This window comes from Pangasianodon hypophthalmus, chromosome 1, assembly GCF_027358585.1.
Source record: "Pangasianodon hypophthalmus isolate fPanHyp1 chromosome 1, fPanHyp1.pri, whole genome shotgun sequence".
Lineage (NCBI taxonomy): Eukaryota > Metazoa > Chordata > Actinopteri > Siluriformes > Pangasiidae > Pangasianodon > Pangasianodon hypophthalmus.
The window spans coordinates 30,757,107-30,783,456 of NC_069710.1; the positions used below are offsets into that span (position 1 = coordinate 30,757,107).

At 39.3% G+C, this 26,350-nt stretch overlaps 1 protein-coding gene across 9 annotated transcripts in view; it reads left to right on the forward strand.

Annotated features, from left to right (window-relative positions):
* Positions 1-26,350, forward strand: part of abi1a (abl-interactor 1a) — a 64,123-nt gene that overhangs the window by 888 nt on the left and 36,885 nt on the right. For all 9 annotated transcript variants that reach the window (XM_026944796.3, XM_026944800.3, XM_034303210.2 and 6 more), the window contains exon 2: positions 25,442-25,609. In XM_026944796.3, coding sequence (XP_026800597.3) covers positions 25,442-25,609 — 168 coding nt within the window. The remainder of the gene's footprint in view (positions 1-25,441; positions 25,610-26,350) is intronic.

The window sequence follows — 26,350 nt, forward strand, 5'->3', positions numbered from 1 at the left end:
TTCTTTCTTTCTTTCTCTCTCTCTCTGTCTCTCTCTTTCTTTCTGTCTCTGTCTCACTTTCTCTATTCTTTCTTTCTTTCTCTCTCTCTCTCTCTCTCTCTCTCTCTCTCTCTGTTCATTTCGTTTCAATGTGTGCTTTATTGGCGTGTCAAAATATTTTGTATTGCCAGAGCAACATACAGCTACAGAGCGAGAGAAGTAGGAACTGAACAAAACATAAAGTGAGAAATACTAAAAATAAACAGATGCCAAATAAATGTGTAGGAAAATTAATAACTACATGGAACCTCATATACATTAATGGGAACACAGGAAGTGTTGAAGTGCAGTTTGTGTGGATTGCTCTTCTCTCTCTCTCTCTCTCTCTCTCTCTCTCTCTCTCTCTCTCTCTCTCTTTCTTTCTTTCTTTCTGTCTCTGTCTTTCTCTCTCTCTCTCTCTCTCTCTCTGTCTCTTTCTGTCTCTGTCTCTTTCTTTCTTTCTCTCTCTGTCTTTCTCTCTCTCTGTCTCTTTCTGTCTCTGTCTCTTTCTTTCTTTCTCTCTCTGTCTTTCTCTCTCTCTCTCTCTCTCTCTTTCTTTCTTTCTTTCTGTCTCTGTCTCTTTCTTTCTGTCTCTGTAAATATAAGCTCCATATTTTGAATTGTTTGTTTGTTTGTTTGTTTACTTTCAGACACAATTTTATCTTCATTTCACTCGTTTGTTTCACTGAAGCAGTCCTTAGACTTCATTCTGGACTTTAATGTTACAAAATTAACAACTAACATTTTGTTTTATCAGATTTTTAAAATAAAAAAAAATAAATAAATATATATATATATATATATATAATCAGTTTCTGGTCTTTATAGGTCACATAGTAATAATAATAATAATAATAATAATAATAATAATAATAATAAAAGTAGTTGATGTAATAGTAGAGAAAATATTGATCATTATTATTATTATTATTATTATTATTGTTATTATTATTATTTACAAAAAGTAGTGTTTCATTTAATAAATACATCTGTTCACTAGGGGGTGAGCGATACGACAAAAATATCATATCACGATACCTAAAGACATTTTTGCCGGTATGCGTCACAATATTTAGGTTTTGGTTTTAAAAAAATAATAAAAATAAAGTAAAAATTATAAAGTAAAATAAAAAAAGAAATTCTGATACGTTTAATAAATTCTTTAAAAATCAAACTGCACCATTTTTTAAGGTTCAGTACAAAATCAGTTCAGCTGCGTCCAATCAGAGTTCGTCACTGCTTTCGGAAAAAAGTTATCACGATACCTACGATATCTCCGAAACAATTTATCACAATATCGATACTGCATCATCACATCGCCCAGCTTTATTTAACATCTAAACAAATACTTAATTATTTACTAACTTTAATGAATAAGTGAATAAATATTTAACGCCGAAAAGGAGCAAAAAAAGTATAAAAATTTGCCGAAAATTTAACGTTTTAACATTTTTAAAGATTAATCACAAAACCGTAACAGCATCAGCTGCTTTTAGTCAGTTTGTATTTAAATTTAAAAAATATTTTAATGTATAAATATGGATCATAATATCTCAGAAAAGTGTATTGTGACATAATTTAGCATGATATTGATGATATATCGCCGTATCACCCATAAATAATAATAATAATAATAATAATAATAATAATAATAATAGTTGTTGTTGTTGTTGTTGTAGTTTTAAGGCTGAGTGATGTGACGCTGTAATTATTATTAGATTTGATTATAATCTGTACGAAGTGGCTGAAAGTGTCGTGATGTTCTTGTTCTGAGTTTTAGTTATTTTTTATAAAGTGTAATGGAGAGTCTTTACTTTTATTTGCTGTGAAACAGGAAGTGTGCAGTCGCAGTAAGTTCACTCTTCACCCCGTCGCTGCTCCTTCCTCTGAATCCTGAACTGCTCCTTTCTCTGACCTGCTGATTCTGCTGACTGTTACATTACTGCGGATTTCATCCAAACGTTACGTCTGCGTCTGCGAAACAATCTGGTGTGTGTGTGTGTGTGTGTGCATATGTTCAGCAGTGTGTGTGTGTGCGCGTGTTCGGCAGTGTGTGTGTGTGTGTGTGCGCGTGTGTGTGTTCAGCAGTGTGTGTGTGTGTGTGTGTGTTCGCATGTTCAGCAGTGTGTGTGTGTGTGTGTTCGTTCAGCAGTGTGTGTGTGTGTGTGTTCGTTCAGCAGTGTGTGTGTGTTCGTTCAGCTGTGTGTGTGTGTGTGTGTTCGTTCAGCAGTGTGTGTGTGTGTGCGCTTGTGTGTGTTTGGCAGTGTGTGTGTGTGTGTGCGCGTGTTCGGCAGTGTGTGTGTGTGTGTGTTCGTTCAGCAGTGTGTGTGTGTGTGTGTGTTTGTTCAGCAGTGTGTGTGTGTGTGTGTGTTTGTTCAGCAGTGTGTGTGTGTTTGTTCAGCAGTGTGTGTGTGTTTGTTCAGCAGTGTGTGTGTGTTTGTTCAGCAGTGTGTGTGTGTGTGTGTGTTTGTTCAGCAGTGTGTGTGTGTGTGTGTGTGTTTGTTCAGCAGTGTGTGTGTGTGTGTGTGTGTGTGTGTGTGTTTGTTCAGCAGTGTGTGTGTGTTCGTTCAGCAGTGTGTGTGTGTGTTCGTTCAGCAGTGTGTGTGTGTGTTCGTTCAGCAGTGTGTGTGTGTGTTCGTTCAGCAGTGTGTGTGTGTTCGTTCAGCAGTGTGTGTGTGTGTGTGTGTGTGTGTTCGTTCAGCAGTGTGTGTGTGTGTGTGTGTTCGTTCAGCAGTGTGTGTGTGTGTGTGTGTGTGTGTGTGTGTTCGTTCAGCAGTGTGTGTGTGTGTGTTTGTTCAGCAGTGTGTGTGTGTGTGTGTGTGTGTGTGTGTGTGTTCGTTCAGCAGTGTGTGTGTGTGTGTGTGTGTGTGTTCGTTCAGCTGTGTGTGTGTGTGTGTGTTCGTTCAGCTGTGTGTGTGTGTGTGTGTTCGTTCAGCAGTGTGTGTGTGTGTGTGTGTTCGTTCAGCAGTGTGTGTGTGTGTGTGTGTGTTCGTTCAGCTGTGTGTGTGTGTGTGTGTTCGTTCAGCTGTGTGTGTGTGTGTGTGTTCGTTCAGCAGTGTGTGTGTGTGTGTGTTCGTTCAGCAGTGTGTATGTGTGTGTGTTCGTTCAGCAGTGTGTGTGTGTGTGTATGTGTGTGTGTGTGTTCGTTCAGCAGTGTGTGTGTGTGTGTTCGTTCAGCAGTGTGTGTGTGTGTGTTTGTTCAGCAGTGTGTGTGTGTGTGTGTGTTCGTTCAGCAGTGTGTGTGTGTGTGTTCGTTCAGCAGTGTGTGTGTGTGTGTGTGTGTGTGTGTGTTCGTTCAGCAGTGTGTGTGTGTGTGTTCGTTCAGCAGTGTGTGTGTGTGTTCGTTCAGCAGTGTGTGTGTGTGTTCGTTCAGCAGTGTGTGTGTGTGTGTGTGTGTGTGTGTGTTCGTTCAGCAGTGTGTGTGTGTGTGTGTGTGTGTGTGTGTGTTCGTTCAGCTGTGTGTGTGTGTGTGTGTGTTCGTTCAGCTGTGTGTGTGTGTGTGTGTGTTCGTTCAGCAGTGTGTGTGTGTGTGTGTGTGTGTTCGTTCAGCAGTGTGTGTGTGTGTGTTCGTTCAGCAGTGTGTGTGTGTGTGTGTGTGTGAGTGTGTGTTCAGCAGTGTTTGTGCGCGTGTTCGGCAGTGTGTGTGTGTGTGTGTGTGTGTGTGTGTGTGTGTGTGCGCGCGTATTCAGCAGTGTGTGTGTGCGTATGCGAGTGTCTGTGTTCAGCAGTGTGTGTGCGCGTGTTCGGCTGTGTGTGTGTGTGTGTGTGTGTGTGTTTTTCCTGATGCTACTTCCTTTTCTTTATGTGAATTCAGGGAATTAATGTGATTTCAGTCGCAGGTGTTTTTTTTGCTTCGAGAGAAAAAATAATCCGAATTTCACAATAAAATGATTTTCATCAAAAAAGACAAGAAGAAAAAAGTCTGGGCTGAAAACACTCACACACACTCACGCTCACACACTCACGCTCACACACACACACACACACACACACACTGCTGAACACACGCTCACACACTCACGCTCACACACTCACGCTCACACACACTCACGCTCACACACTCACGCTCACACACACTCACACACACACACACACTGCTGAACACACACACACACACACACACACACACTCACACAAACACACACACACACTCACACACAGCTGAACACGCACACACACACCCTCTGATGAACATGCGCACACACACACACACACACACACACACTCTCTCTCTCTCTCTCAGTGCTGGTTGGTGGAAAGAAGGCAGGTCTGACTGTCTGACCAGGTCTTTTGAATTTCATTCATGTGGAAAACAATGTGCTTTTCGCTGACGCTGTTCTGTTGCCACATTTGTGCCACTTCTTCTTTTGTGCTTTAAACTCCTTCTGAATTTCCTGATAATCATTTCATCAGCACATTTCTTGTCGTGGTTTCTTTTTTTTTTTTTCAGGTTTGATTTTGTGTTTTTCAGATGAAATTTACTTTCCGTAGACACTGAGCATCTTTTTCTTCTTCGGTCGTGTTCTTGTTATTCCTCTGCTACTTAGATGTGGAGTTGAGGAGGAATGAACCTCCTAAGTGTCTGGAATATTATGGAATAATTTATACGGACTGTTGGATATTCACACAAACCCAAACAGGGAATTCTGTGATCGTTGCTTCAGTCTAAGAAATCAGTCTGAGGTGTTGGAGGAAAGGAAAAGTCAGAGCTTGAGTAATATATTAGAACCGAAATCCTTCACGAAACCCTCAGCTGTAGTAGAAACCAGAAGGTTGTGAGTTCAAGTCTCAGGACTTTGGATAAAAATGTCTGCTAAATGAATATAAATGTAACATTTATGGAATAATACACTTGGGGATGTGCTGTGATTCCTGATTCATTTCCAATAACAGTGTTTTATTCCTCTTATACCACAGCAATTTGCCAACGATTCGTTCTTTTTTCTAACTTTTTATCCATTTATAGTTACGTTTAATGTTGTGAAAAGCCGTTCCGTCACCAGCTTGTCTTCTTCTCTCTTTTAAAGTGAACAAGATGAAAAAAAGCGGCTTGTCATGTTACTGAGAAACCGCAAAGCATAAACTCCTCTGTCCCGAAGATGCCGGAAAAGTTCCAGCTTCACCTCTGACTGTTAGAAACTCACCAAGCGCTGACACTGGAGACTCCTTCCATGAAGGTTAAATAAATCACAGGATACTGTTACTGTAAAAATGATGACATTAGCATAAACCTGACTTGCCTTAAATGTGGAACTACTGTCAGAGCCGCTGTTATAGAAGATTCATCAACACCCTCTTGACCAATCAGAATTGAGAATGTTAAGCTGCGTGTGATTCTTTTACGACTGTTACTTGTCACACTGTACAGGATGATCCCTATCAGACCTCTCTAACAGAGTGTGTGAGAACGTTTTCTTCATGTCAGATTATACAATGAAATTAGCTACTACGTTCTGGCGTACTCAGTGTGAACCAGGTTTTTTAGCATTTAACCTGGAAAGCATAAAAATAGTTTCACGTTGTCATAATAGTCCATAAACTCTATGAACAGAGCGTTCGCGTGTTATTTATCTAGCTACACGACGTGTGATTGTGCCTGATCGGGCCGAATATCATACAGTGTTAAGAGCCACGCCTCACATCCGAGGTTATGAGTGCTTGATTTCCTGTTATGATTTTCAGCAGAGTGAGCTTTGAGTGAATGGTTTAGCAGACACTTTTAATCCAAAGCACTTCTGGACGCAATCCGAGCACAGACCTGCAGCCCTGGGGTTTAAATTTACAACCTCCTGGTCCCGAACACAGACCAGTAACCACTCAGCTCCACTGCAGATGCATCAAAATCACAGATAATGTAAGAGTAGTCCGGTGTATACAGGTAGCAAGATTTGGGTCAGTAATGTTGAAATATTAGGATAAAATATATTGGTGGTGATGTAAACCAAAATGGCCGCCTTGCAACTGTGGGAGCGTTTGGGTTAAAAACTCTTCAGGGTTATGTGATGAGAAATGACAAACTCAAGCACCTGTTTATTTGTGAGAGTGTGTGAGAGTGTGTGAGAGTGTGTGTGAGTGTGTGTGTGTGTGTGTGTGTGAGAGTGTGTGTGAGTGCTCTTTATCTTCCTACAACCCAACATTGGGTTAAAAACCTTTTAGGGTTATGTGATGAGAAATGACGTACTCAAGCACCTGTTTATTTGTGAGAGAGGTCGAGAGTGTGTGAGAGTGTGTGAGAGTGTGTGAGAGTGTGTGTGAGAGTGTGTGAGAGTGTGTGAGAGTGTGTGAGAGTGTGTGAGAGTGTGTGAGAGTGTGTGTGAGTGTGTGTGAGAGTGTGTGAGTGTGTGTGAGTGTGTGTGAGAGTGTGTGTGAGTGTGTGTGAGTGTGTGTGAGAGTGTGTGAGAGTGTGTGAGAGTGTGTGAGAGTGTGTGTGAGAGTGTGTGAGAGTGTGTGAGAGTGTGTGAGAGTGTGTGTGAGAGTGTGTGAGAGTGTGTGTGAGAGTGTGTGAGAGTGTGTGTGAGAGTGTGTGAGTGCTCTTTATCTTCCTACAACCCAACTTTGGGTTAAAAACCTTTTAGGGTTATGTGATGAGAAATGAACTCAAGCACCTGTTTATTTGTGAGAGAGGTCGAGTGTGAGAGTGTGTGAGAGTGTGTGAGAGTGTGTGAGAGTGTGTGAGAGTGTGTGAGTGTGTGTGAGAGTGTGTGTGTGAGAGTGTGTGAGTGTGTGTGAGTGTGTGTGAGTGTGTGTGAGTGTGTGTGAGTGTGTGTGAGTGTGTGTGAGAGTGTGTGAGAGTGTGTGAGAGTGTGTGTGAGTGCTCTTTATCTTCCTACAACCCAACTTTGGGTTAAAAACCTTTTAGGGTTATGTGATGAGAAATGAACTCAAGCACCTGTTTATTTGTGAGAGAGTGTGAGAGAGTGTGAGAGAGTGTGAGAGAGTGTGAGAGTGTGTGAGACAGTGTGTGTGTGTGTGTGTGTGTATGCGAGAGAGAGAGAGCTCTTTATCTTCCTACAGGTGTGTGTTTAATCCCTGTACCTCTCTAAGCTAACTCTCTTTGATGAGGTAAAAATTCCTTGACTAGGACTCGTTTGACGAGTAGAGCCGGACGCACCTACGCTCAGAAGAAGCACCGTGCCAGGTTTTTTTTTTTGTTGTTTTTTTTCGGTCTAGTTTTTAGGACGTCAACCTGATTTGCAGGCCCGATCACTTACTATGTTCCATTGCTCTCGGCTTTCTCTGACTGACGGAGAGATAGAAACACACCCTGGTGTGTTTGGGTTCATGTCTTGTCTTGACTCGTGTTTGTTTTCCGTGTGTGTTTGGCTCAGAGCACTGAGCACGCTCAGTGTGAGTCCTCATATCGCTGTAGTGATGAAGCGGCAGATGGTGGAACGAGGCCACTGCCCCACTTAATAACACAGTGTGTGTGTGTGTGTGTGTGTGTGTGTGTGTATACCATGTGTTGGGATGTTCAGCCTTTACCCCAATTTCCTACATTCTTCTTCTTCCTCTTCTGTCCCTAAAGATAACACTGATACACTCACTGTTTCAGTGGTAAAAGTTATGAGAACACAGTTGCTAGGCAACTGAAAATATGAACACCCAAGCTAGCTAGTGACAAACATGTAGCTAGCAAACAGTTACCTCAGATGTGTTGCTAAATTATTAAGAAAAGACTCTATACAACTAAAATTACACAGTAATTACACTTAGCATGGGCTGTTAACCTGTCCGTGGACCTGGAAACACAAACGCATGATACATTCACTGTTAAAGAGGTTACATTTTTGAGAACACTGTTGCTAGGCAACTAGAAATTATGAACGCCCAGGCTAGCTAATGACAAAGATTTGGCTAGCAAACATTTGCCTCAGATGGTTCAATAAATTACTAAGAAAAGACTCTGGACAACTAACGTTACTCTGTAACTTCTATGGATCTGGAAACACAAAAACTTGTTTAAAGGGTTAAATTTGTTTAAACACTGTTGCTAGACACCTGGAACTATAAAAGCCCGAACTAGCTAGTGATAAATATTTAGCTAGCATGTAGCAGTGTCACACAGTGTTTACAGACAAAGTAGAAGTGTGTGAAGAATATAAACAACACAAAAGCATCAGGAATATCAATATTTACCTCAGATGTGATGATAAATTACTACGCAAAGACTCAGTACAACTAAAATTACTCTGTAATTATATTTAGCACCTCTCTCTCTCTCTTTCTCTCTCACTTTCCCTCTTTCACTCTTTCACTCTTTTCTCTGTATGGCTCTCTTTCTCACTCTTTGTGTCTCTCTTACTGTCTGTTTCTCTCTTTCTCTGTGTGTCTCTAGTTATGTCTCTCTTTGAGTCTGTCTCTCTGTATCTCGTTCTCTGTCTCTCTTTTTGTATCTCTCTGACTCTCTCTCTCTCTCTCTCTCTCTCTCTCTGTATGTCTGTCTCTGTCTCCATCTCTTTGTGTCTCTCTTACTGTCTGTTTCTCTCTGTTTCTCTGTGTGTCTGTAATTATGTCTTTCTTTGAGTCTCTTGCTCTCCTTCTTTCACTCTTTTCTCTGTATGGCTCTCTTTCTCACTCTTTGTGTCTCTCTTACTGTCTGTTTCTCTCTTTCTCTGTGTGTCTCTAGTTATGTCTCTCTTTGAGTCTGTCTCTCTATATCTTGTTCTCTGTCTCTCTTTTTGTATCTCTCTGACTCTCTCTCTCTCTCTCTCTCTCTCTGTATGTCTGTCTCTGTCTCCATCTCTTTGTGTCTCTCTTACTGTCTGTTTCTCTCTGTTTCTCTGTGTGTCTGTAATTATGTCTTTCTTTGAGTCTCTTGCTCTCCTTCTTTCACTCTTTTCTCTGTATGGCTCTCTTTCTCACTCTTTGTGTCTCTCTTACTGTCTGTTTCTCTCTTTCTCTGTGTGTCTCTATTTATGTCTCTCTTTGAGTCTGTCTCTCTGTATCTCGTTCTCTGTCTCTCTTTTTGTATCTCTCTGACTGTCTCTCTCTCTCTCTCTCTGTCTCTCTGCATGTCTGTCTCTGTCTCCATCTCTCTGTCTCTCTCTTACTGTCTGTTTCTCTCTGTTTCTCTGTGTGTCTGTAATTATGTCTTTCTTTGAGTCACTCTCTCTGTGTCTCTCTCTGTTTTTCTTTTTGTACCTCTCTGACTCTCTGTCTCTCTCTCACACACACACACTCACACACACACACACGTTGACTGTTCATCCTACGACGACACCTTTTATTTTAGCCAGCTGATTTAAATACTTCCGTAATTAACTGGCATCCCATCCCGGGTGTATTCCCGTCTCATGACCGGTTTTCCCAGGATAGCTACAAGAAGAAGAAAATCCTAAACTAGAAGCAGTGGAAAAGAACAACTTGGGAAATGTCTGGAAATTTGAGGGATTCAGAAACAAATAGAGAAATTCCTTGATGTGCAATTCAGTTATCTGCGGACTTTGTATTTATGTATCCATCGTATGTAGGATTTGTTATACGTCACATGACATCTGTGACCGAATGATGCAAAGCCTGAACATAAAAATAACCTGAAATGATCTCAGTGTTTGAGTGTGAAAGCCGGTGTACTTTGGACGAGGTTTTTAGCAGGTCTGTTTGTAAGGAAGACATCACGTTGTGATGGTACCTTATCAGCAGGGTGCATCTGATCTGCACGTGATGGTTCACATTGGCTGTGTGTGGAATAGAGAGTGTGGAAATCAGAAGCCTCAGCATTTGGTTATGTGTGTGTGTGTGTGTGTGTGTGTGTGTGGTTGGGCGCTGGGAGGAAGTCGCACACATGTGTAAGCTCGTCTTTTACATTCATATATGAGACACAGAATTGATGGACATGTCAAAGAGCCAAAAAAAAAAAAATCATTTAAATGTGGAAACGACCTGTTTAACCGTTAGAGACGTAATCTAACCTAATGCACCTTTAAATAATCTGTTTGAAATTTGTTTTTGATTTACATGTTATATTCTCAGCTTCATTGCCAGATTAGCAAAGCGACCTAACTGTATTAGCTACGTTCACTCACCAGAAACATCAGTGATTTCTGCTGCTTCCTTCCAAGCTTTATTTTTCTTCCTAATGCCTCTTTCCTTTTTGCGTGTCCAACAGTAAATCAGAACTAATTGCAGGTAGGAATTAAAGTTGTGAGCGGGAGACTGAAGAAACTTCAGACCACATGCGCTGTAGGATCAGTCAGCGGCATCATTTGGGCCAATCATTTGAATATGTCGCTTTATCGTATCATTTTTAAAAAATTTTTGTAGAACTGAGAATTCTGTTGCTTTGTCGCTCGCTACTGTGAAATTAGGGGAACGCCATTTTTAGACAAGCTGATGATTCGTTTTGAAGAAATCATTTCTTTAATACATTGATGCACTTTTCTGTGATTGCTTTGACATGGATTAATTTCCTATAACAGCATGCCCTGTCAAGTGTTTCTTACTTAATACACAGAGATAAATTCACATATTTACAATTTAATTAGGTTTAATTTAATTTGAATGTATTTATAATAATTTATGTAAAGCTGCTTTGTGACAATGTCTATTGTTAAAAGCACTATACAAATAAAATTGGATTGAATTGAATTAATATCATTAGCGAGCTATATTTCTTACTTAATCTTTATTTTTTTATCATAAATATTTGGTCGACTTTTTTGATTTAATATTCATAGACTCTGTTAGATGGATAGATAGATAGATAGACTTTATTGATCCCATGAGGGAAATTCTTGTGTTACAGCAGCATGGTCAGTAGCAAGATACAACACATACTCATACAAAATATAAAATATAAAATACAACAAGTTAAATTAAATGTAGTAGTGCAGATATGGAACACAGTTGTAGATTTGACCAGATTTACATCAGTATTTACATAAGTACACTTGTGAAAAACTGGCAGTGAATATTGAATATGAAGAACCTTGAGAATGTAGAATATAACGACAGCTTTCTAAATGAAAGCTTCCTTGTAGTAATGTAATGTGAAAGTGTTATCATCTGTCACACACAGGTGAGCTGTTGTACAATGTTATTGCGAATGGTAAGAATAAACTCCTGTAACGTTCTCTGTGACAACGAATTTGAACGAGTCTTTTGGAGAATGAGCTCCGCCGACTCTGTAGTGTGTTGTAGAGTGGGTGAGACGGATTGTCCGTTAAATTGTCTATTAAACGATTCCTGTCAATTTTTTTTACCTTTATGTAAATAATGTACTGTGGAAGTGGAGCTGTTTGCTGTAAAATGAATACAGATCATTTAGAGTTGAAGATGTTTGTGTTTTTTCAGTAGCAGGCGATGGTCATGAATTATTTTCAGTGTTTAAGTCGAGTCCAACACTTGTTGTGTTTCAGAAGCCGTGATGCTGTTCGTCTCTTGTACCCATTCACAATCCTTTTACAAAAAAATGACAAAAGAACCACAGTGCCTGGTTGCCAGATTGTGACTGTTATCAATGCTTATGTTTCATTTAGGACTCAATCGTCTCCCTGAATCACTAAATGAAAGGCTTACTGAGACTTATTTGCATTTTTGGCAAGCAACTGTTTCTTCAGCATGAAGCGACGCTTTAATGAGCATCGAGCCACCTGGCATCGCTGGTCAAGAACACACAAGATGGCTTAACATTTCTGTCATCTTCTTCACAAATTCTCAAAGATGTTCACTATTTTTAATCAGTAAGATGCATCTTCTTCCTGCTCTGCTTTTCAGTTGATTGTATAAATCTTTTTAAATCTCGATGTGATTTCACGCCAGGACAGTGACGCACCATGTTCTCCCAAGTCTCTGGTTATTTCCCTTCCCTCCATGTTGCCTTTATTGTCCCTGTTGTGCCTCTGTCTTGATTCCCATTCAGCGTGGACACTGTGATGGCTCTGGCGATTGATATGGGTTCACATTCATCGTGTCCGTGCTGTTTCTCCACCTGATGAGAATACTGAAAAAAGGCTTTTCTTTGTTTGGATCTCACCCAGTGAATAGAATAATGGAATTGCTTTCCTTTTGCTAACTTTTTTGCTTTATTTTTGCGACTTTGCAAAACAGACAGACTTTATTTTGTGAATAAATGAAAAAAGGAAACACCTAAAAAGGAACACAATGGTAGTGATGGTTATTGTTAAATGTCCACCATAAGGAACACCTTTTTCATCCAAGCTGAGCTAAAAACTCTCACCAGATTTACAGAACATTCTCTGATTTCCTTCAAATTGATTTTTGTATGTTGATAAATGCCAAATGCCATAAATCACCAACCGTGTTCATGGCACAACTGATTTACATTTAGCCACACCCACAAAACTCCATAAAAGGCAAAGCTCACAGAGGGCTTGAAAATGACTAAATCGACAAACAGCTAAATAAATAAGAGTGAAAGAGCTTCCAGTAATGCAGCTCGGCCACTGCAGCGTGTCTGCTACCACAGACACACAGTAACTCTTCCTCCTGTTATAGGGTGCCATTACTTTTGTCTTAATTAATAGTCAATTTTAGATCATCATTATGAAGTGAGTTTTATTAAATGTGTGTAATTGTAATAAATAAATGATTTAAACTCGACAGTGTAATCTGGATGTAAAATCGCAGTTAAACACAGCAACAATTATACGATCTTAAGCCAATCAGTCAACGTTCACAGCTAAATTTAGACAAACTCATGAGCGAGACGTTTTTCCCAACTAACTTGTTACCATGAACACCACATTTCCTGTGTGAACGATTTACAAATACCTTTTTACGTATCCAGCGTGATAATTGACGCACAACGTGGCTATTGATTATCAGTGCATTTTACACCTACTCGCCGCTAATTTTCCTATAAATGTGTGTGTAAAGCAGTGATGCTGAGTGCAGTCTGTGATCTAGACTGTTGTATTTAATATTACAGTGGTTATGGAAGGGTTTATTTTGAGAACGTGGCTGTAGTTTCTGTACTTTTATGTAGTGTGTGTTAATAAAAGTTAAAAAATTTCAAACGAACGGTTACTGAAATGACATGCAGTCATCAGCCTGAGTGCTCTTACTTTATTATGTTATATACATATTGTATGAATTTCCATATGTGTGTCCTTTTAATTATTAAAAACTACACCTCACAAAGAGACAAATTGCCATTTTGTGAAAAAAAAGTATAAAATATACTTTTCCTTAAGTAATAAATACATCAGTGACCCATAATCGGATTCTGGCCGGAGTGTGGAAACTCTTTAATATTCCACCTCGTGAGTGTATGGAATTTTAATTAAGTCAGAGGCGTATCTTAACGTCCTCCTCCGTGTCCCAGAGGACGGACAGAGAATTAACTTAAGTCATAAAACTGCCTTCTGTGATGTGTTTAAGTTTCAGCTGATCTTTACATTTGCATGCTAAGCTGGAATGGTGTGAAAAATTCACAGATGTTCGTGACACATTTCTGCTTCCATTGTCACCTTTTCAGCACATTAAGTGCCGTGTAACTCTGCAGTGGTCAGATTTTCTGTGATTTAGTTGTATGTTTGTTCTTTATGAAGTAGTTTTACGCTTTCTTTTCTGAATATGTGCAGGGAGTGTACACGTAGAAGGACCACTTTGCGATGCTGTTATTACATGCTATAACGTAGTGTTATATAATAACGTTTAATAATCATGCATATTATCTTTTATTTGATTGTTGTTTTGTCTGCGCTGTAGTTGTGTGGAATTGTGCCTATTGTTAAAACCGCTATACAAACAAAATTGAATTGAATTCATTGTACTGGTTATTTGAGCCAGAAAATAATGCTGTGTTCAGAGTCAGAACTCGGAGTTAGGTCATTTTCGACCTCCGTGCATTCGAGCTACAAAGTGGGCGGAAAACAAGGATGCCTCCATGGTTGTGTTTTGTTAGCAACAAGCTATTTTCCTCCTCAAATCAGCAAACTATAGAGTCAGTGATACAGATTTAACAAGCGAATATGTCTGTGTGTTGATTGATCTAAAGCTAATACTTGTATATACAGTGTAACTCATTTAAAGTTAAGAAGTGCTGCTTTGTTTACTGTTGATGCTGTGAGCGGCCATGTTGATTTGACCTCATGGTTGAGGAGACTGCTCCGAGTTCCTGAGTAGGAATTCTGAGTTTTATTTCACAGTTTTAAGTCACAACCTTCATTCGGGTGCAACGTTATATCTCAAAGTCTTGAAGTATGAATTTTCCTCATGTTTTTTCCCTATGCCATCCAGGTGTGACTCGATTGTTTGGCGTGATACTCTGGGTGTGTCCCAAATTCATTTATTTTAAGCAACAGTTCTCAAGACGACTAAGGCTGTAGTCCATTCTTAGTAAAGTACCAGTCTCATTTTAACCTGCAAGGATGTTGTAATCTGTGCTCTGCTGAGCATGTGACACTATATTTATTTTCTGTAATTATCTATTGCCAGTTTATTGGCTTAGCTCTGAAGTAGTAGTGATTTAGCTGCATAATCAGGTTACCTAAGCTGTGAACTTTCGCTGTGTATCGATGTTTCTCCCAAATTTGGCCAAACCGAAGGTCTCATTCATGCCTTCTATTCTTACTGTTATTACTCGATTGCTACTAAATGAACTACATTTAATTCTCACAGCTATTCTTTATTTATGGCCACTTATGTAATACCCTTTGGTGAAACAACGATTTAAAGAAATGGTGTATTGCTTCATTAAGAACCAAAGTGTGACGTTGTTCACTGGTCAGAAACCTCAGAAATAAATCTCTTTTCATGTAATAAATTTGTGTGATTGTTGACAGCATGTGATTTGATGAGCAAATCTGGCACAAAATGTGGGATGATGGTGTAAGTGAAGCTTTTATCACATAATCCAAGCACACAGTCATTTAATTAGGAAACATCTGTCAGTTGAGTATAAACATTTTGTGTTTTTTTTTTTTTTTTTTTTTTTTTTGTCAGTATTGGCTATTATTCTTTTTTTGGTTTTGGTTCTGAAGTGTTCCTTTGATCAGATCCAAATCTGATCCTGCTTCTAGTAACAACACAAATTGTACAGTTATCATTGTAGAGCTATATAAAGTCTATATTCGTCTTATTACACCACAGATTGGTCTCTGCTATCGAGGAGTTTTCGAAGCTTGCATCATGTTGCATTCTTTGCGTTCCCACTCCCACATCTGAAGCAGTGTGTGATTTGTCGACAGAGAACGTGCTTGGACATGTCAGTGCTGTACACTCTGCTTGTGTAACTGCACTTAATTGGAGCATTTTTTGGCTTTTGTGGATGGAACTCAACTTCCTTCTTCCAGATGTTGGAAGACTGTATCCGATTGTATGGGATACGAGTCTGAAGCCTGACGCTGTAACCGTGGGAGAGTGAGGCGTTCAGCAGGGGACTGCTTGACCTTTGGATGACCTTTAGATGTGATGTTTGCGTAGCTCTCAACAGGGCCTAGATTACACCAGAGACCCTTTGCTTTTTTCCCCCCCTTTTTTTCAGGAACAGACACTCTTAAAAGTCAGTTCTTAGCATTAATATTTCTAGAAAGTGTTCAAAAAAACGCTGTGCCAGTGCTTAAGAAAGGTATCAAATATTGATTCTCAGTTATCAGTGAGTATCCTGAAACAAAGACAGGGTGGTTCCTCGCTCAGTTCCTTCCTGTTGTTAGCCATTTCGCTCCCCAAGTGGCCAGCTGAGATCTGACAACGACCAAAACCCGATAATTACGTTTACTTCCTTTGACTAGACTTTCATCTCACACAAAGGCGCTATGTTGAAGAGCAAATGATGATTCACAGGCTTTCTCCAGCACCATGGCATGACTCCATGTGTGTGACACTCAGATGTGTCATATCCCTTCTTCCTCTTTATGCTGAAACAAAGCACCAAACTCCGCTGTGGTGCAAACTAGTGAAATTCCAAGCATTTCTCTCTCTCTCTCCGAGGCTGCATTTCCGTCAAGATCTGTGAAAGTGCAAGCCCTGTTTTGGCTGACAGCATGAGAACACTAAAAGCTAAACAAATCCCTGACAGCGAGCTGTCTCGCTGAACTGGAGGCTGTTCTGACTTGTTCAGTGGTTACTCTGAAGCCTGTGAGTTTTATCTGCTTAATGACTTGGATTGGAGAGACATTGCTTCTTTTCAGTTTTCCACCGTTTGCTGTTGAGACACTCCAGTAATGTTCCGGCATAGCTCCACAAAATAAAAAAAAAAAAAAGATTTTCAAACTTGGCATATCAATGAAGAGAAAAGTCCAAACCTTACATACTACTGTATTGAGAAGTTCACCATCCATGACTTCAGTCTAGCTTCTTTAGTTGGTCTCTTCAAGGTTCTGTGTAGAACGCTGCATCCCTTTTGGAAAAGATAGATAGCTACACCTCTTAACCATTCACAGAAGCTTTTTTAAGAGATGAGAGATGATGCTGCATACTACTCTGACGCTTGTGGTTTGGGTGTAGGCCATGACTCTGTGTTTTTTTTCTGGCTGGAACCCTTACATGACGCCTCGTCAGAATTATTTATGTATTTATTTATTTTTATCAGTAATGACTGGTACAAGAGAAGCCCGATTAGAGAAGCGGCGTTACTGTTACCTCACCGAAGTTGAGGTGATAAGAGCGTGTGCTGGAGTGTTTTGTTTTTCTTATACCACAGCAATTTTTCAGTGATTTTAAAATCTTTTATTAATTAAAGAACAACACAACACTTAGCACTTTGTGTTTCCACTTATAGTTGTGGAAAGTCTGTGAAACAAATCAGTTCCTGTTATCACTTCTGTTATAGCAGCTATAAACAGTCGTTCCTTCACCAGCCTCTGTTTTTATTCTCTCTCTCTCAAAGTTAAAAAGATAAAGATGTGCAACGTGTGAACTCCTCTGTTCTGAATACTTTCCCGTGTTGACTGTTCGAGCACTGACACTGGAGACTCCTTTCATAAATGTTAAGTAAATGTTAAACAAAAAAACCATCACCACATCAACAATTACACGCTTTACTTTTTTAAACAAAGCGTTTTTAATCCGTTTATTATTAGTCTTAGTTTATGAAGAGCGTCCGCCGTACAAGTCTCTGTGTATGAGCCGTTACTATAGAAACATCAGATCGAGCGCATTAATATAAACTTGTCGTTCATGTTATAGCTGGAAATACCTGTGCTGTTATACGAAAATAATGCAAAGTTTCTGACCAATCAGATTTGAGAATTCAACAACATGAGAGTATAAAAGTTTTTATTGTTAATATAATTTGGAATTGATTAGCTATAATATAATATAATATAATATAACTATATTAGTTGCAAAAGTGTGATGTTTAAATGTACAAAGTTTCAAGTGTTGAAATAAAGTTCACAGTACTTTTAATAAACGGCATTAAATATTTAGCGAAATCAGGATATATTTGTAAAGACATATTGATGGAGCCACTCTGATGATACTGCGTGGATGTGTTGAGGGGGTGGGGCACTCTGCCTCTCCTTCGGGAGGAACCTTCGTTTTCCTTCCTGTCCACAATTAGTCACCGACATCACGTCTCACTCTTACTTCAGCGCTACACTGCCAGGAACAAGAGTCTATTAAAGATGTACGTGTAGGTACATACGGGTTTCCCCCTTCCCGTTTTCTCATTATGATCTTATTATCTTATTATGGTCTTATTATTAAGACTTTGGAATCTGTAGCCAGTGTTGTTTTTCTTTTGGCTGGTTTTAACTTATTTAAACAATCTGTTTAATCATTCAGAATCTTTAAAAGCAGATGTTGACACAGTGCATGGAGTTTCAGTGTAGATTAGTCAGGTGTTAAACGTCTCACACACACACGCACAGACAGAAGGAGGAGGAGGAGGAGTGATAGCCAGGCTGTTGGCCGACATGTTGGTGTGATCCCCTCCTTCAGCTTCCTGTCCTCCTACCATACTGGTCTAAGGTGGAGGCGATAAGAGATTTACTGCCAGGGATTTTCCGTTAAGGGGGTCGGATGAATTCCTTATCTTTATTTTTGTCAATCTTTTTATGTGAATTCAATTCAAGCAGCTTTACAAACATAGTAAGATCGACAGTAACATGAAAAAATAATAAAAAAAAAACCAAAACCTAATATTATATAAATAATGACTTCATGTATACCACAGCACTACTGAATTCTTCATTCTGATTGGTCAGAAGGTGTTAATTAATTTTCTCTAACAGCAGCTCTGACAGCAGTGCAGCTGCAAATCACAGGTTTATATTAGTGCGCTTGTTCTAATACGTTATCGTTTCTATTGTTATTTAACAAAGTGTAATCGTTGATAGCTTTTGTAGGTTTTTTTTCTCAGTAACATGTTTGAGAGAGAAAAAATCAGAGGCCAGTGACAGAACAGATGTTTATAGCTGCTAAACTAACTTGGTTCATCTTGGTACATTGGTTCATCCCACAGTGTTAATTGTAACTCTATGGATAAAATAAAAACATTGTCATTTATTAATAAGTTAAAAAAAATGTTATTGTTGGCAAATTGCTGTTGTATAAGAGGAATAGAACACTTCAGGACGTGCTGATAGAGGAAAATTGTCTGCTTTGTGACAATGTCCATTGTTAAAAGTGCTATACAAATAAAATCGAATTGAATTGAAAATAATCAACTTCAGAGCGGTAGCGGTGGTCCATCACACCACCCTGACATTGATTGTTTTCCTGTAACAGCATGCTGTGTGTTTTGTTCTTTACATAATAACTGTCTTTCCTCAATCAAATAAAGCTTTTTATATATATATATATATATACACACACACTATATGGCCAAAAGTTTGTGGACACCTGACCTTCACACCCATATGTGTGGTTTTCCCCAAACTGTTGCCACAAACTTGGACGTGCGCAATTATACGTGTGTAATGTATGTGTTTGTATGCTGTAGCATTACAATTTCCCTTCAGTGGAACTAAGAGGCCCGAACCTGTTCCAGCATGACAATGCCCCTGTGCACAAAGCGAGCTCCATGAAGACATGGTGTGTGAAGGCTGGAGTGGAAGAACTCGAGTGTCCTGCACAGAGCCCTGACCTCAACCCCACTGAACACCTTTGGGATGAACTGGAACACCGACTGCACCCCAGACCTCCTCACCAACATCAGCTCCTGATCTCACTAATGCTCTTGTAGCTGAATGAACACAAATCCCCCCAGCCACGCTCCAACATCTAGTGGAAAGCCTTTCCAGAAGAGTGGGAATAAATCTGGGTGGGACTGTCAGGTGTCCACAAACTTTTGGCCGTATAGTGTGTACTTTTGTGTGTGTATATATGTGTGTGTATACCTCTCTCTCTTTCTTTTGTGTGTGTGCTCTGATATCCGTGTGTATCTGTACACACAGTAACCATAACAACACATCTGTCTCGATTTATTTATTCATCCCAAACCCTTTCTTTGTGTCCTACGAGTTGTAAATTGTCTTATATTCATTCACTAACAAAATTCACATTCTACAGACATTCAGTCCTCCATGTTGGGTTTTCTCACTTGCTTTCCTGAGCTGCGTCCTGATTGGTCAGGTCATAAAGTGCTTGATGTCACATGAGACAGCCAACCGCATCTTTTCGAATTGTTGAGTCACAGAGCAATTTAAAACATTCGGAGGAAAGCGCTATCCGCTCTCTTCCTCATATATGACCTCACAGACACCTACGATTGGTCAGTGTTACTGTGATTGACAGGGGAGAGAGAGAGAGAGAGTAAGCCCCTCCCACTCAGAGTGCACAGCCGTTTTTGCGCTCTAGCACTCCGGGGAATGGACGGCTGTGGCAGTTTCAGGATTTCCAGACGAGAAGGTGAACGCTTTTCTATTGCAGCGTTCAGTTCTTTTTTAAAAACTGTTGAAAGCATTGCGCTGTGAGGGGGAAAAAAAAAAAACTCTCTCCTTTAGGATTCACAACATGTGCAAGCGCTGCACAATGAATCATGATCACATTTACACTTTTTGTGTTTATATCAGCAAATATTAAATCACTGGAGTCAGCTCCACAATTATTGGCACCTCTGGTGAAACTAGGTTTAAAAGCTGTGAAAACATGTCCTTGGGCTTGATTAGCTTCTGCTTAAAATGACGTCTGGACTTTTGAAATAAATTTATTCTTGATCTGAACAAATTTGCATTTTTGTGATTGATATCTACATGTTCGATGGTAAAAATCATTCACACACACTCGTGTTGCATTATGTATGCACTTTATCAGCTGAAAACAAAGATTTATTTTACGCACTAAGCGCTCATTCACTGATTCATTTTTTTCTGAACACTGACAGCGTCTCTGAGCCGCGGTTCCCACCCACCCTGAACACTCGTGCTGAGTGTGGTTCTTGTGCTGAGTGGTGTTGAAGCACTTTGCTCCATCTGTCGTGATACACACCGGATATAAAGTCAGTGGGCTATCAGTAATTGAATCTGAGGAGCAGCTCTGTGCTGAAATTACAGCGGGGTGTGCTAATGGCTCGCTAACGTAATCGCCACTGAGTGAAAATGTGCCAAATGCAGCCTGCTCTCTTATGACCAATATTAAGTGTGTGTGTGTGTGTCTTCATATTTACTGTATTTTTTAGTATTAAAGTTTTATTATTAAAGTATTATTAAAAAATGTCAGTCATGGTTTAAGCGAAAGAGATAGATAGATAGATAGATAGATAGATAGATAGATGTGTATTTACAGCTATCTAATTATTTTAAAATAAATAATTTTTTAAATAATAAAGTTTACCCTACAGAAGTAAAGGAAGTTACAAAAGAGCGTAATTTTATTAATTTATTATGAACTGTAATTTTCCACATGCATTTTTAGTTTATTTATCATTATCGTTTTAGTTTATATATGTGTATGTGTGTGTGTGTGTATAATTATTTTTAGATTTATGCCCCTCCCACATAAATCCAATATGGCTTCATATTCATTATAAAGCGTCTAAGCAGTGAAATTTGTCCAAAGTCTGTAATATATTGATATCGTGTGGAAGCCTGATGTTTAAACTCCTAACTGTGATGAAACATTTAAATCTTTTTTGCTGACTTTATGCCGCCTTAATAAATGAAGCATTGCGATAGTGTAATATTACACATCCACGGCCGTTTATCATGGTAATCACATTGAGAAATTAAATTGCATTTTGCCTTTTAGATTGTAAAATAATCACCACATGAGAGACCAAACATATAAAACACAATGCTCGAATAGGTTACTGCACAATAAAGTAAATATTGTGCTATTGTGTGCTTTTATGTGTCTTAGCGGCTAAGTGTAATATATTTTACTGTGTTTAATAACACACAGCTGATGGATCAATTTTGTTTCATTCCAATATGATGCAGTGATTTGATTATACGATGAAACTAATTAATAATGAAAGTCGAAAGTCTAATGATAATCACAACCACGCTAAATGATCAGCTCAGATAATTACAGTTAGGTTTAATAAACACCGAACCGCTAGTCTAATAAACTGTAGATGTATAGTTGGGGTCATACGTTTACATACGCCTTGCAGAATCTGCAAAATGTTAATAATTAAAGGAAATAATGAATAAATGAATAATTTCATGAGGGATCATGAAAACTGCATTTTGTTTTTTATTTACTGCCCCGAATAAGCTATTTCACATAGCAGATATTTACCTATAGTCCACAAGACACAAAATTAACTGAATTTACACAAATTAACCAGTTCATAAGATTACATACGCATGATTTTTAATACGGTGTGTGTTACCTGGATGATCAGCGACTGTTTTTGTGGTTTGTGATTGTTGTGCATGAGGCCCTTGTTTGTCCTGCACACTGTTCTTCAGAAAAATTTTCCAGGTCCTGCACATTCTTTACTTTTCCAGCATCTTCTGCATAATTCACCCCTTTCCAGCACTGGCTATATGATGCTGAGATCCATCTTTTCACACTGAGGACAACTGAGAAACTCGTACACAACTATTACAAAAGGTGCAAACAGTCACTGATGCTTAAAAAGGCGAAACCATACATTAAGAGCCAGGGGGATGTAAACTTTTGAACAGGATGATTGGTGTAAACTGTTATTATTTTGTTTAAAGATATTATTTGTTTCATTTAGTACTGCCCTTCAGAAGCTACATAATATATTTACATGTTTCTCAGAAGAAATAATAACAATTTATAAAATAATAACAGTTTTACACAGATTATCCTGTTCAAAAGATTACACCCCCTGGCTCTTAATGCTTCAGGACAAACAAGGATCTCATGAACAACTATCACAAAACATAAAACCAGTCGTTGATCATCCAGGTAACAACACACAGTATTAAGAATCAAGTGTATGGAAACTTATGACCACAACTGTAAATACACTATATTGCCAAAAGTATTGGGACACCCCTCCAAATCATTGAATTCAGGTGTTCCAATCACTTCCATGGCCACAGGTGTATAAAGTCAAGCACCTAGGCATGCAGACTGCTTCTACAAACATTTGTGAAAGAATGGGTCGCTCTCAGGAGCTCAGTGAATTCAAGCGTGGTACCGTGATAGGTTGCCACCTGTGCAACAAGTCCACTCGTGAAATTTCCTCACTACTAAATATTACACAGTCAACTGTTAGTGGTATTATAACAAAGTGGAAGCAATTGGGAACAACAGCAACTCAGTCACGAAGAGGTAGGCCATGTAAAATCACAGAGCGGGGTCAGCGCATGCTGAGGCGCACAGTGCGCAGAAGTCACCAACTTTCTGCAGAGTCAATAGCTACAGACCTCCAAACTTCGTGTGGCCTTCAGATTAGCTCAAGAACAGTGCGAGCTTCATGGAATGGGTTTCCATGGCCGAGCAGCTGCATCCAAGCCTTACATCACCAAGTGCAATGCAAAGCGTCGGATGCAGTGGTGTAAAGCACGCCGCCACTGGACTCTAGAGCAGTGGAGACGCGTTCTCTGGAGTGATGAATCACGCTTCAGTGTCTGGCAATCTGATGGACGAGTCTGGGTTTGGAGGTTGCCAGGAGAACGGTACTTGCCTGACTGTATTGTGCCGAGTGTGAAATTTGGTGGAGGAGGAATTATGGTGTGGGGTTGTTTTTCAGGAGTTGGGCTTGGCCCCTTAGTTCCAGTGAAAGGAACTCTTAATGCTTCAGCATACCAAGACATTTTGGACAATTTCATGCTCCCAACCTTGTGGGAACAGTTTGGAGCGGGCCCCTTCCTCTTCCAACATGACTGTGCACCAGTGCACAAAGCAAGCTCCATAAAGACATGGATGACAGAGTCTGGTGTGGATGAACTTGACTGGCCTGCACAGAGTCCTGACCTGAACCCGATAGAACACCTTTGGGATGAATTAGAGCGGAGACTGAGAGCCAGGCCTTCTCGACCAACATCAGTGTGTGACCTCACCAATGCGCTTTTGGAAGAATGGTCAAAAATTCCCATAAACACACTCCTAAACCTTGTGGAAAGCCTTCCCAGAAGAGTTGAAGCTGTTATAGCTGCAAAGGCTGGGCCAACTCCATATTAAACCCTACGGATTAAGAATGGGATGTCATTAAAGTTCACGTGCATGTAAAGGCAGACGTCCCGAAACTTTTGGCAATATAGTGTATGTGTATATATATGTATATATAAGTGTATAGAACATATCCACAGAGACCTCCATAAAGATGAGCTTAGCTTCAGCATCTGTCTCTAAACGAATCTTTCCTCATTCCAGGATCCAGTTATTACCAAACACATCATTTATATCTCTCTTGCTGTCCTCATGCAGCTGGTGACTCGACTGTCTGGAGAGCGTCATGTAGCTCGACGCCTGCGTTACTTTTTTAATTTAATGGCTTTAAATGAGGTCATAAAAAGGACACGTGTTTCACTGAAGACTTTAGGCTTATCTAATCAGACGGAAACCATGTGCTGCATTTGTGTAATGCGTTTTTGTGTGTGTGTGTGAGAGGCGCTGTAATGGCAGCAGAACTTCTTTTTAGTCAAACGGCGGTTGACCACAGGTGGATGGAGCCTCACCACACCCGCTCTCGGAGGAACTGAGCACTTCTCACAGCTTTGTGGAGTTTGTTTGCGGTCGCTGTTGATGCTGCAGAGCAGCGTGATGTATAAGATTGATTTTGCGTGGTGTAAATGTCTTTCACTTCTCACACTCGGCCTGGGCGCTATAGGATGATGTAATCGGTTATCAACTACATCACTGACAGACAGTGTGCACTCGTTTATGGAAGGAAAATGGATAGAAAGCTGGAGAGGTGTAATTTACTTCTCCAAAATAATATGTAAGGAATAAAACACTTATGGATGTGCTGTTACAGGAAAATAATCAACAACAAAGTTACCGTTGCCATCTCAGAGTTAACTTTTCTCATATATCACGAATAAAAGTGTTTTATTCCTCTTATACTACAGCAGTTATTAATTAAAGAGCATCATACTTTTTATCCATTTATATTTATCATCAGTGTTGTGGAGCAGAAACAAGAAAAGACAATGCTTTTCTGAGATATTGTGAACATTATGAGATCTCTTTTTGCATGTTTTAAAAATATATAACTTTAATTACAGACTGACTGGAAGCAGCTGTTTTTGAAATAGAAATTTTGAACTTGCATTTATATTTCTAGACAGTAAATACATCAAATATATTTTTTTTGTTGTTAAAATAAAATATATTTGTTTTTCTTGACATATATATATATATATATATATATATATATATATATATATATATATATATATATATATATATATACACACACACACACACACACACACACACACATATATATATACGCACACACACACACACACACACACACACACACATATATATATATATATATATATATATATATATATATATACACACACACACACACATATATATATATATATATATATACACACACACACACACACACACACACACATATATATATATATATAATGTGTGTGTGTGTGTGTGTGTGTATATGTATATATATCACAGGTTTTTTTTTTTTTTTAAATGAAGCTCTGCGTTGCTGGAAGTTTTTGAGCAAACCTTTGAGACTTCATGATATCACAATATGATATTTTTGCCAGGTTGAATATTACTAGAATTTACTAGAAATTACTAGAAATTTTTTTTTGCACAATTACAATGATGCTTTATACGCTTTTTTGCTTGCAAACAGTAAGATACTTTTCTTTGATTTTTCTTGGTGAACTGTGGAAATAATCATTTAGACTACCTCAGACTTTAAATATCTTAGTACTGTAAATGTTAAACAAAGTCCGTAAGTGTGTAGAGTCTTATACTCTTATACTCTTTACCAGCGTCTGATTGGTTGGTTGTTTCTGTTTTGCGAGTTTTGCCCTTCTTCATCTCGTTTTAGAAAAGTTTCCGCATTTCTAAAACTAACTCAATCCTGGTTTAACAATCTGCACGCACGGAAAAGTGAAATGCACATGAATGAAAATGTTTTCCTCTCACATGTGATTTTCAGGCACAGGATAAGAGGAAGGCGCTGGAGGAGACCAAAGCGTACACGACCCAGTCACTGGCCAGCGTCGCCTACCAGATCAACGCCTTAGCCAACAATGTTCTACAGCTGCTCGACATCCAGGCCTCGCAGCTCCGCCGCATGGAGTCCTCCATCAACCACATCTCACAGGTCACACACACAGAGTACACACACAGAGTACACACTCTGTACTCTCTCTATCATCTCTGTCATTCTCTCTTCATCTCTGTCACTCGTCTCGTACGCTTTCACACTCAGTCATACGTCTGTGTATCAGTTGGTGTGTATTGCCGTGTGTGTTCATATCTCTGAGTGACGTCATCCTCCCTCACGTCTGATGAGAGTGTTGTATACTGACGCTCTGTTTGCTCATTTCAGTAGCTCAGCCGATAACGAGTCTGGCTCATACTTAATATATGTCGTTCTCCTGCTTCTACTAAAATTAACAATAAATAATGTGATTAGATGGACGGGATGGAAAGATGGTAGAGTTGAGCGATCTGTAAGCATTCATACACCACAGATCGTGCTGTTACATGACGATTATTTTCATATAACAGCACGGTGTGGAGTGTGTTATTCCGGTTATACCACAGCGACCAACGATTACACTGTTTAATTTATTAAAGTACATAAAGTCACGCATTTTAACAGTCTATAGTTAGATTTAATATCACGGAATGTCCAAGAGACAAGACAGTTTCTGTTATCGCTTACGTTATAGCGTCTTCCGCTCACCCACCGAGAAACCAGAGAAACCAGAAAGCGTAAACTCCTCTGTCCTGAAGACTTTACAAAGCACTGTGACTGTTACAAAGCGCTGACACTTGAGACTCATAAACTCTTCTAACAAAATACTACACCATATGAGCGTCCACCGCGTGAATGAGC